Consider the following 12,708-nt stretch of genomic DNA (forward strand, 5'->3'; position numbering starts at 1 on the left):
GTGAGGAGAGGAAGATTTAAGATGATGATAACATAGGGCCTGTCAAACATCCCTCATTGTGAGTGTGGACTTGATCATCGATGGACCACCCGATAGAGTGCACTATGCATGGCTTTAAATCTTGAAGGGTCGTTCACATTCACTCAACTTTGGGGCTCACTTTCACATAAAGAGCACAGACAGCATTAGCTTTCATAGTCAGTTGTTTTTCACGTGCAAAATTGGAACTTGTTGTTGGGAATGGAGGGCACAGATGATTGTTATAACTTCCGATGGAAGAATATTGGTCCTGAAGGTGCTTGCAGAATCAGCAATTTAAAATTCTAAAAATAAAAGAATCTTGGCAAGCAATTGCTGAGACACTATTAATTATGTCTGAGAAAGCGAAAAAGATCCTTTCTTTCAGACCTGAACGAAATAGAGTACCAGCTGAGGCATGGGTGGTGGAGAAGCGTACCACTGTAAGGCCATGTCTTTTCTGCTTGAAAAATTCGATGTTAGAAAAAGCAACAGCTCAGGAGTAAGAGATTCCATAAAGCTGTACTAACAGAGTTTTTTATTTATGTAACTGCTGTCCTATTGGATACATATTAACATGCTGGCTATGATCAGGTCTGGTCGCAATACAATCCTGTGCCCTTACCTAAGAAACAAGAAACCCACACATAGAATAACTACAAAAGTGTGTAACCTTCCACAGTTCTCAACATAATTATGTCTTAAGTCAACCCATTGGAAGCTAACAAATTTACTTGGATTTTTGGTACCGTATTTCAAGGTGTCTCCCTGTTTCTTTGCAGCTGGGGTGACAAATGGCTGTTTATCGAGGTTTGTGGTATCTTTTATATTTGTAATATTATCTTCATGGTCTGTACAGGGACAATACTTTGCATCAACAGGAACATAACCCGGAATTTTCTATGTAGGTTCTTGGTATATGTATGGCTTCTCTTGTTATATATTACCTCATTGGGTGCGACCATGTATAAATGTAGCGAAATTCTCCCAATCAAAATAAACAATTGTTTTTGTTTATGTATTAACAAGCAAACATGGCAGTATTTTCAACTGCATACAAGGTTACATAGTGTTTTTCTGCAGCTGCCTATTTTGGCTTGCTCAATTTTTTGTGCCCATTTATTACCTCCATAAATTAAGACACATTCAGTGTTATCTCGTATGGCACAATCACCATAAGTCATAAAACAAACTATAAAAAATGTTTGACAATGATTGTACAGTACAGGTGAACACCACCCAAAAAAGAAAGTATGTAGCATGTTAGCAGTTAAAAACACATAAGTTATCACATTGCAAGATAACAAAACTACTAAAATTCTGAGTACAAAGTAATCTGAAATTGGGCATTCATGTTTTAAGTGAATTCAAAACTGAGTGCTGCCTTTTAGGTTTTAAGGACCCTGAAATACTTCATTATATTTTCAAGCTAAATTAAAAATTGGGGTGATATTGTGGGAAACACTCCTTCAGCAACTAGGACTGCTAATGCAAAGCATTCCCTTGTGATTAAAATATGGTGTGTCAGTACCACAGTTTGTTATTTACAACACTGGAGGTTCTGTTATTACACTGCATTTATGTTTTGCATACCTTGATCTACTGGTATAATCTCTTGACATATTAAAATACATGTAACTGGGAAGGGAAACAGTATTAGGAAACTGTGCTATATTGTAATGTGTTGTACTTAACAAGTCTACACCTGTTCAATGTCAATAGTGAAAATTCTTTTTGAATTTCTGCACATTTCTTCGAAGATTTTCAATGCAAAGATTTCATAGGTGAAAGTGAACTATAGTGTTCATTGCCTTTCTGCCAGCTGCTAAGAACCACACTTCCATTTTCAGCCTCTTCATCCGGTGCTCTTCTCAGGCCGTAAAAGTTTCTTGAGCTTTGACTGCTGCTTAAAAATATTGAGATATATGTGCACCCAAAAGCACAGGTTTTCTAAACACTAGCAAATTGTAGACATAATTCTGAAAGTATTCTCTAGCACCCTCCTAGCTCTGCTGGGTATGTAGCTGAATGCATGTTCAACCGAGTGTTGTGCATATTAAGCAGGGTACAGTTTCAATGTATGTTCAAGTGTAGCAAATTTTTCCTTGGTCTCCTGCGAATGTATAAGGCACAATTCTTTTTCTCCCTGCTAGCAGTACCTCATTAGCATCAACCTGCTTCCAAAATGATGTATTTTTCAGAACACCATCATCTGATATGCATTCTTGGAAACATATTTGTATACATAAAGCAATATTCTACATCACCAACAGCTATTAGAACTTCACTAAGAAATCCTTCGTAATTGTAAAACTCAGTTACACTATTGGCAGGTATACCAATTTAACAGATCCTTCCACCCACAGCTCCAAGGCAGTGTGGGAAGTTCCACAGCTCTTCAAAGCCATTCACAATCTGCGACCATTCTCTTCTTTGGCGAGGAAACTTAATTAAACGGAATAAATTAATTCACTGTTTTGGACTTGAGATCTACTTATTGAAATTGTACAGCAGAAATAGGGGGCATAACGTTTCATACAGTAGTATATTACCGACAGCTTATTGCACTATTCTGCAACTGTATGTAGGCGTTTTTATCATCACATTATCCGCCTAACAATTGGGAAGCAGATTTTATTGCATAAAGTAACAGATATTTTATCATTTATGGCAGGTCATTTGTATACTTTTAATTTATATTACCGGCAATCGTATTTATTGAAATTATTTACCTTATCTTAACATAAACCCTGTGCGCTTCGCACATTGCTCTTCATACTTTAGGAGCTATCTGAGATATAGCAGTTGCTGAAATGCGCAATAAATACTTTAAGACTGGCGTAACTGTACCGAGTTGCTAAAAACCGGGGCAGTACAAGTCTTTCTTCAGCTGAGCTTGCTCTGCTGTAGTTGGTGACCTGTTTTACATTTTTTCTCTTAGTTGTTGTAACCAACCAGCGAAAATAGTTCACCGACATAAGCGTGAAATTCTGAGATACGAGTAATGAAGTTGCGAGCTATAATTGTGGTTAGCACACTACCACCATGTAATCGACGCTTCTGTAAAACGTCAGACAACCGTATTTTTCTTTTCCTTCGCTCCCTTGCTTTTGCATCACCAACAGCGCACCTGCCATACACAACAATCCTGCCAGGGCATCACTATTTTTCAACGTGGCTATTTCACTACGGTTTCGTTCTGTCGTATGATATCTGTCTAAAAAACGCAGCGTTCTCGTAAGTTCGCACTCTCAGTGCACTTTCGAACGTGTTTTCTTTCGCTCAAAGTGTAAACGCTTGTTCGTAAGTACAAGCGAACACCAGCGAGCTGTCCGCCGTCCGGAATGCAAGGTCCCATGTGTTCGCTGCGATGTACAGATACCTGCAGCGGTGAACTTGAGGACATACATACAATCACGGACAATGCTACTGACTGACTTAAAAAATCAGTCTTTTTGTGCCAGTATTTTTTATTGTATAACGTGTTTTATTTTATGTTGTAATCAATTTTTTTTAAAAAAAATATTCGTCGTGTCAATGCCGAACAAACACATGAAAATAATCCTAGTTAATTTTGTTCATCTAGTTACAGTGCCTGACTTTAGACAGCTAAGTAACCATTAATGTTTTTCTCCTTATAGACCCGAAAGCTAAATAAATGAGTCTGTAAAATAAGCACAAATGTGTTATCTCTGGATTATATGATCTCTGGTTCCGAATCTTTGGTGCTCGTAGTTGTCAGTCTGTGGCGGTGAGTGCGTTTGTTTTGTTCACGCCGTATGTAGTCCAAGCCATACTGTAGTTGCTTTTAAGTTTTGTTTGCGTGTGGGTCGTCCGAGTACAGAGTGAGGATGTGATCGTCTGTCGGATCTTACATTCGTTGTACATTGTTGACGTGGATCTGGCAGTGCTGGTAGAGTTTTATGTTGATCTTCCACTCGGGCCTGGATTTTAAATACTGCAAAACGATGTCATGACAGCCAATATCTTTTTGTGACGTGACTTTAATACCTTACAGTAGTTTCAATTGTGCTTACGTGACGAACAATACATACCCTAAGGGGACTGAACGAAAAATATGAGAATCTTTCAAGAAGTATCCATCAGATGGAGATGCAATTTTCTTTCATTGTTGTTTCTTTTGAGCTGTAGCATTAAGGTAAGTCTAGGTTTTTCAGTACGTCCGATTATTGTCATTTATCGTATATCTGTAGTTCTGGCGAATATACTATTACTGTGAACTTGCATTTTCACTATATGGAACTTGAATTTGTTGTCAAGAATTCAAAAAAGTTAAAAGAATGCTTTATCGTGTCCTATATTATGATTTTAATTAAAGATTGCAGATGTATCCATCTGGTCCATCAGTAGAAATTTCAAAACTTATAAGCATCGTTTGTTTTATGTGTGATAAAAGCTAGCCTACTTCTGATCACTTTCTCATACACATTTCTTTATGGGGATAGCTGTATGCGAAGATAACATAATAAAGAAGAAATTACTACTAGAGCATTATTAAATATGCTGTTGGCAGTTGGTCAGTATAGGCTGCTAACATCAACTGAAGCAACTGTCAGCGGAAATTATTCGACTGTATGCTCAGATTTTGCTACACCTTGCACCTGTCTGTGAATAAGACGTAAGATTGTTTACTCGTGTCAGTTTTGTTTTGCTGGACAAACAAGATTTTTGTTTTAAAAATCAGTGAATCGTCGATGACATAATGGGACATGGTGGCGTTAAAAATTGGGCCTCTCTCTACTTGTCTTGCCTATTGATTTACTAATTCAATATGGTTTATTTTGCTTCAATTATGAGTTTATTTAATTTCGTGTACCAGATTGTAATGGACAGATTATTTCATTGCTTCAGACTGATGCTATGCGTACGCAAGTTCTCAAGTCTGTTTTTCAGTGTAAGCCTAATCATGTTCTTGACATATTAGCAGATATGCGGCTAAAACTTCTGTAAATAAACTATATTATCTTCTCACTAAAGGATGTGAAACGTAAATATTGGTAGGCCTATGGCCCAAGTAAGGTGCACCACATCATGACATTACAACAGCAATCTAAGCTTTCTTTTCACCTTTTTAAGCAGAAGTGATTGTAGTGTTGCTGATATTTATTTTGGGTGTAAAAATCGTATTTGTCATAGTATATACGAATAGTGATTATGTCTTGCATAGCACTATTTATCATAAGTAGTTGTTTTTAGTCAGGCTTTAAATGTGCATAGTCATATGGTGAATTCTATTTAGTATGCATGCCCTGTAATTATCTCAAACACTCCAAAATTTCTATAAATATTTGTATATGTCAAGATACTGTTGAGAAATGCTAGCAGTTAATGATGATAATATGACAATCCAGGAGTCACACCAGGTGTGCTATATAAAACTTTTGGAAGTATGAAGATAGGAATGGTGCCGGTAGATGATGGTAAAATAGAAATGATCAAAGCTAGAAGCAGAATGACACAGAGAAACTTAAAAAAATTTGATATCAGACTCCTGTTGTGGAAGAGAATGATATAATTATTCTACACTACCAGAAAGAAGACAGTACCAAAGAACTATGACTATTAACATCCTCCACAGTGGGTACAAAGGATACTCTGGAGTTGTCTTAAGTTGTTTATAGGAGACACTGAGTCTTAATGAGGCGAAAGAGATTGTAGCACAATTCATATGAATGGGATTGAAAGATTTTCTGGAAGATTTTCACTTAGTCTTAACAAAATCTGCACCAATGGCTCTTGAGATATACGGCACTGATTCAGTGTATTGTAGAATACTGAAGGATATACATTGCAATACAACAGCCTATGGGGGTCCCTGATACGGGGTACCTGGCAGTAGGTGGCAGCACAATGCACCTAATATGGAAAATATATGTTTTTGGGGTTATCGAGATACTTTTGATCATGTAGTGTAATTACACTGACAGTTCTATCCAAATTTAATACTTTCGAGCACAGTGGCTTCATAGTCAGAAGGCCTGACAGATACGACAATGTGATTGTTTATTTTACGCTATTAAAATTCACAAAATTGTTCAGTGAAATTTACACAGACGTTAGTTTTACAGTTTGTAAGTGTGTGATTAAGCCGATGGTGTAATACGGTCAGTCAATGGAGAAGACCAAAAAAGTGGAATGTGCTTTTGTATGGTTGGTCCTAGGGTGTGCCACTAACAACATACTAGGAATTTCCTGGCAGATTAAAACTGTGTGCTGGACCGAGACTCGAACAAGGGGCCTTCGCGGGCAACTGCTCTACCATCTGACCTACCCAAGCACGACTCATGCCCTGTCCTCACAGTTTTACTTCTGCCAGTATCTCGTCTCCTACCTTACAAATTTCACAGAAGTTCACCTGCGAACCTTGGTCAGGAAAGGCAAAGGTCCCGAATTTGAGTCTCAGTCCGGCATGCAGTTTTAATCTGCCAGGAGGTTTCATATCAGTGCACACTCTGCTCTGGAGTGAAAGTCTCATTCTGGAAACATTCTAGATATTCTGGCTAGTGGGTGCTGAGTGTATGTGTGGGGGTGTGTTTGAAGGTAACTTTCATAGGTTTTTCTTGAGTAACTCGAAAACTAGGGCCCCTACCAAAAACATATTCCAGAACAAAATGTAACTAAATTAAAATTCGTACAAAAAGGTCCTGTTCATTTTTTTTCCTCTAGCACTAATAGTGTGCACATAGCGAGCAAGAGAATATGAAAATCTTTTGCGTGGTTTTTCATGGCCAGGTATGACAGTGCGTACTGCATAAACCACCACTTCTGGATCATTGTGTATATGCGGCCAGATGTGCCGTCCTGCGGTCTCAATATTGTCCCTTGAGCAAGAAAAGTTTGACGACCACAGTTCTGCCCCCCCCCCCCTCCCCCCTGCGGTTCTGGGGTTAGATTAGAACCGAGGTATTCCTGCCTGTCGTAAGAGCCGACTAAAAGGAGTCTTGCGCGTTTTGGCCTTTATGTGATGGTCCCCTGTAGGGTTTGACCTCCATTTTTCGAAGTTTTCCTGAAGAGCGAGCCAATTGGGGAAGGGTGCCTTACATGGTGCATCGTGGCCATCATGCGGGGAGATCTATTGCATCCTTCATCACTGTGGATCTGCACTTCTGCTCATTCTCTAACTGTTGGGCAAGGTCATCCTTGGCTGCGTATTTTTTCATCGACTGGGCAGCATCATTTTCTATGCTGATGATGATAATGGACTTGCTTGCTTGCACCTGATATCCAGTATAGTAGCCAGTCCATTGTGGTGGAACCGACATATACCCTGTTGATTGTAGCCCCCTGACCATACAGGGATCGCTCTGCTGATGTCTGCACCGTTAACTTACCACATATGCTGAGGGGTAGATGCTGGTCACCCTGGGGCATTGGGACTCCGGCAATGGCCATCCTGCCAGGTGGCCTTTGCTGCAGCTGGGTGGTGCTCATGGGTCGGAGTGGGTGGCATCAGGGCAAATGATACGCGATGAAGTGTAGTAAATTATCTCTTGCTGGTGGTCGAACACCAGCAGTCTCTAAGCAGTCACGAGCTCAGTTCAACACACAGAAGTACGACCCCAAATAGTTCCCCTCCCTTGCATACCATCGGAGAAACGTCAGGCTAAGGATGGCAGCAGCTCTTATTTGCTCCGGTACCTTGTAGGCTTGAGAGCTGATGGGGTATCTTTGATGACAACAAAGCCTCAGTTTTTTGTTGACCATTTAGAAGACACATATGGGGAGGTGGAGGGCTTGACGAAAATGAGATCTGGGTCAGTCTTGATCAAAACGGCATCCTCTGCCCAGTCTCGGGCATTACTTGCTTGTAACAAGCTGCAGGATGTTTCTGTAACCATGACGCCCCATAAGATCTTAATTGTGGTCCAGGCTATCATATTTCACAGGGACCTTCTTTTGCGGTTTGACAATGAGCTGTGCCCCTATTTAGACCAGTGTGGTGTACATTTCCTTCGGCGTGTCTACCGGTGCCTTCATCTTGGCCTTCGAGGGTGGTACATTACCCGAGGTGGTCAAGGTGATTGCCTACCACTGTGATGTATATCCCTCCCTCAATGTGGTGCTTTAAATGCTGGAGGTTCGGCCATATGTCTTCCCACTCTACTTCCAGTGTCACATGTTGAGATTGTAGAAGCCCATCACATCCCAATACTCCATGTACTCCGAATACCATCTGTGTCAACTGCGGAGAGCATTTGCCTTGCTCGTCCGAGTGCAAGATTCTCCAAAAAGAAAGGAAAATCGTGGAGTACAAGACCCTGGACCGACTGACCTACACTGAGGCTAAGAAGAAATTTGAACGCCTACATCCTGTACGTATGACATCGTCTTACGCTGCCACTACGACAGTTCTAGCCCCATCAGCTCCCCCAAACCCAGTCACCTCTTAAAGCCAGAAGACTACACCTGCCCCCTTGATGGTGGTGGGCCCTTCCCTCCCTGTTGCTCCTGCACCACCTACTTCAGGAGCAACATCCCCCCTAATCATCGGGATATCAGTCCCCACTTCTGTGCCGGAGAGGCATAAGTTGTCTCCTCTCACTAGGGAGGGGTCTCTTGGGGCACTCCCTTCCCAGGTTTCTGCTAGTGGGAAACATGACACCCGCCAGTGGCTGAAGAGTCCAAAAGCAACTGTGCTTCACACTCATCCTTAGTCCCGGAGACTGAATCAGTGAAGTCCTCCCAGCCAGGCAAACCCGAGGAGCAGCGAGAGAAATCCAAAACAAAGATCCCAAAGACCAAGGAAATTGCAGTGGCACCCACACCACTACTACCTACAAGCTCTGTGTCTGAGGATGAGGTGGAGATTCTGGCGTCCACTGAGGAGCTAGATCTCGCCAGACCCTCAGACACAATGGATATAGACTGCTCAGGCAATACGTTGGTGGCAACAGGTGACCCTGAGGTGTAAACTGCCTCATTGAATGTTCCGTGCCTTCCCAGTCTCACGATGACGTCATCCTCCAGTGGAATTGCAGTGGTTTTTTCCACCGCCTGGCTGGGCTACGGCAACTGTTAAGCTTTACACCTGCTTTCTGTACTGCCCTCCAGGAAACCTGGTTCCCGGCATTGAGGACCCCTGCCCTCCGTGGCTATAAGGAACTGTAGTGACTATAACAGAGTGTCAGGTGGAGTTTGGTTTATGTCCTAAACTCAGTCTGTAGTGAAACTGTGCTCCTTGAAACCCCTCTTGAAGCTGTGGCTATCAGAATAAGGACGACACAGGAAATAACTGTCTCAATGTATATCTTCCTCCAGATGGTGCAGTAACCCTGAATGTATTAGCTGCACTGATTGATCAACTCCCTAAACCTTTCCTACTTTTGGGAGATTTTAATGCCTGTAACCCCTTGTGGAGGGTCAATGTGCTTACTGGCAGAGGCAGAATGTCGAAACCTTACTGTCTCAGTTCTACCTCTGCCTCTTAAATAATGGGTCGCCACACATTTCAGTGTGGCTCATGGTAGTTAATCAGCCATTGATTTAACAATTTGCAGCTCAGGACTTTTCCCGTCTATCCCCTGGAGAGCACGTGATGACATGTGTGGTAGTGACCACTTCCCCGTCTTCCTGTCACTGCCCCAGCACCAGGCTTACGGACGCCTGCCGAGATGGCCAGGTGGACTGGGAAACTTTCACCTCTGCTGTCACCATTGAATCGCCCCCACATGGCAGCATCAATGTGATTGTTGAGCAGGTGACTACAACAGTTCTTTCTGCGGCAGAAAACGCGATCCCTTGCTCTTTAGGGCGCCCCGCACGAATGGCAGTCCCTTAGTGGTCGCCGGAAGTCACTGAAGCAATTAAGGAGCATTGGCGAGCTCTACAATGGCATAAGCGGCACCCTTCCCTGGAGCACCTCATAGCCTTTAAACGGCTCCGTGTCCACATTCGTCAACTTATCAGACAATGGAAGCAGGAGTGTTGGGAGAGATACGTCTCCACCATTGAGTGCCATACATCACCTTCACAAGTCTGGGCAAGGATCAAGCGTGTTTTCGGGTACCAGACCCCCACAGGTGGTCCTGGTGTTACATAAATGGCGTGTTCTTCACCGACGCCATCACGATTGCCGAGCACTATGCTCGAGCCTCTGCGTTGGAGAATTACCCCCCAGCCATTAGCACTCTCAAACGGCAGCTGGAAGGGAAAGTCCTCTTGTTCACTACACGCTACAGTGAATCCTATAATGCTCCATTTACAGAGTGGGATCTCCGCAGTGCCTTTGCACTACGCCCCGACACTGCTCCTGGGCCTGATCGGATCCACAGTCAGATGATTTAACATCTCTCATCTGACTACAACAGACATCTCCTCGTCATCTTCAACCAGATCTGGTGCGATGGCGTCTTTCCATCGCAATGGTGGGAGAGCACCATCATTCCGGTGCTCAAACCTGGTAAAAACCCGCTTGATGTAGATAGCTATCAGCCCATCAGCCTCGCCACCCTTCTTTGTAAGCTGCTGTGTCGGCGGTTGGGTAGTGTCCTGGAGTCATGTGGCCAATTGGCTCCATGTCAGGGTGGCTTCCACCAGGGTCGCTCTACCACTAATAATCTTGTGTCCCACGAGTCTGGATAATCTTGTGTCCCACGTGTCTGCCATCCGACCAACCTTTTCCAGAGGCCAACAGCTTGTTGCTGTTTTTTTTTTTCCAACGCAAAGTGTTTGACACACCTGGTGACATCATATCCTTGCCACATTATATGATTGGGGTCTCCGAGGCCCGCTCCCGATTTTTATTCAAAATCTGTCGCTATGTACTTTCGGTGTCTACGCTCGTGTCTCCCATATCCATGAGAATGGGGTCCTGCAGGGCTGTGTATTGAGTGTACCTCTATTTTAGTGGCCATTAACGGTCTAGCAGTAGCTACAGGGCCGTCCCGTCTCGCTCTCTCTGTATGCAGATGACTTCTGCATTTTGTACTGCTCCACCAGTACTGGTGTTGCCGAGTGGCGCCTACAGGGAGTCATACACAAGGCGCAGTCATGGGCTCTAGCCCATGGCTTTCAGTTTTCGGGCGTAAAGTCGTGTGTCATGCACTTCTGTCGGGGCGTAGTACCGTTTATCCGGAACCAGAACTTCACCTTACTGACGACCCACTCAAAGTAGATCAGACATATCGATTTTTAGGACTGGTTTTCAGTGCCTGATTGACTTGGTTTCCTCACCTTTGTCAACTTAAGTGGAAGTGCTGGCAGCACCTCAATGCCCTCCGCTGCCTGAACAACACCAACTGAGGTACAGATCGCTCTTGTGCTGCTGCAGCTCTACAGAGCCCTTGTTCAATCCCACTTTGACTATGGGAGTCTAATTTATGGTTCAGTGGCGCCCTCAGCATTGCGTTTACTCGAACCAGTGCACCACTGTGGCATTTGCCTAGCGACAGGAGCTCTTAGGACAAAAGTCCGGTGACCATAGTCCTTGTATAAGCCGGAGTGCCTCAGTTGCAGGTTAGGCATGCACAACTGCTGGCCAGTTACGTAGCACACGTTCATAGTTCTCCCGCGCATTCGAATCGCCATCTCCTTTTCCCCATCCACTGCGGTTCATCTCCTGCATCGGCAGGTCAGGTCACGGCTTCCAATTGCAGTTCATGTCCAATACCTTCTTCTGAATTGGAGTCCTTGCCTTTACCACCTATACTGGAGGTCGATTCACGTGCACCTCCATGTTATACACCTAGGCCGCAGCTTCTTCTGGACCTTTCACATGGCCCTAAGGACTCAGTGAACCCCGCGGCTCACTGCTGCCACTTGACAAGTATCGAGGCCACGAAGTGGTTTACGCCGACGGCTCGATGGCTGATGCTCACGTCGGCTTTGCGTATATCCATGGAGGACATGGACGCCGTCGGTTCATGTTCTGTCCGACACGGGCAAAAACCCCAGGAGTGTCCTGAATTGTTCCTGCTGCTGCTACTATCCGGTCAACCAGATCCTCTTCTGATGCCACAGGAGTTGCAGAAACAAGGTTGCGCATCTCTCCCCACACAAAAAGTCCAGAGGGGACATATCGGGGGATCGAGCAGGCCACGGTACAGGACCACCTCTGCCAATCCACGTTTCTTTGAACCGTCAGTCCAGGAATCGACGCACACTACGGCTGAAATGTGCCGGCGCCCTGTCATGTTGGAACCACATTCGTTGTCTTGTAGGGAGCGGGATGTCTTCCAGAAATTCTGGCAATGCTCTGGCGAGAAAATTGTAATAGTGCCTGCCATTTAATGGGCTAGGTAGCAGATACGGCCCAATTAAACCGTCCCCAGCAACACCGACCCACACATTAACGAAGAATCGCACTCGATGAGCGCTAGTAACTGTGGCATGTGGGCTATCCCCACTCCAAACATGCGAATTGTGAATGCTGAAGACTCCATCACGCCCGAACGTTGCTTCATCGGTAAACAACACAGAGGATGGAAATGTAGGATGCGTTTCACACTGTTCCAGGTACCACTGCGAAAACTGTGCTCTGGGTGGATAATCAACTGGTTCTAGGTTGTGGGCACGCTGTAAGTGAAATGGGCGTAACAATTGCTCTCGAAGGACTGTTCTACATTCGTCTGATTCGTCCCCATGTTACGTTCAATTTTACGAATGCTGATTGAAGGCTCCCGCTCCACATGCTGAAAGGCAGCTTCCTCAAATTGCAGCGTTGTTATCGTG

At 43.9% G+C, this 12,708-nt stretch overlaps 2 protein-coding genes across 5 annotated transcripts in view; one reads left to right on the top strand and one right to left on the bottom strand.

The window, feature by feature from the left end:
- LOC126253320 (uncharacterized) overlaps positions 1-12,708 on the bottom strand; it is a 164,559-nt gene that overhangs the window by 94,590 nt on the left and 57,261 nt on the right. The gene's annotated exons all lie outside the window — the stretch shown is intronic.
- The window catches only part of LOC126253317 (tyrosine-protein phosphatase 10D), a 340,420-nt gene continuing 331,477 nt past the window's right edge, over positions 3,766-12,708 (top strand). For 3 of the 4 annotated variants that reach the window (XM_049954568.1, XM_049954570.1, XM_049954569.1), the window contains exon 1: positions 3,766-4,177. In XM_049954568.1, the coding sequence (XP_049810525.1) occupies positions 4,097-4,177 (81 nt within the window). In that variant the 5' untranslated portion in view covers positions 3,766-4,096. The remainder of the gene's footprint in view (positions 4,178-12,708) is intronic. The other variant, XM_049954571.1, reaches the window with a different exon arrangement.

This window comes from Schistocerca nitens, chromosome 4, assembly GCF_023898315.1.
Source record: "Schistocerca nitens isolate TAMUIC-IGC-003100 chromosome 4, iqSchNite1.1, whole genome shotgun sequence".
Taxonomy (NCBI): domain Eukaryota; kingdom Metazoa; phylum Arthropoda; class Insecta; order Orthoptera; family Acrididae; genus Schistocerca; species Schistocerca nitens.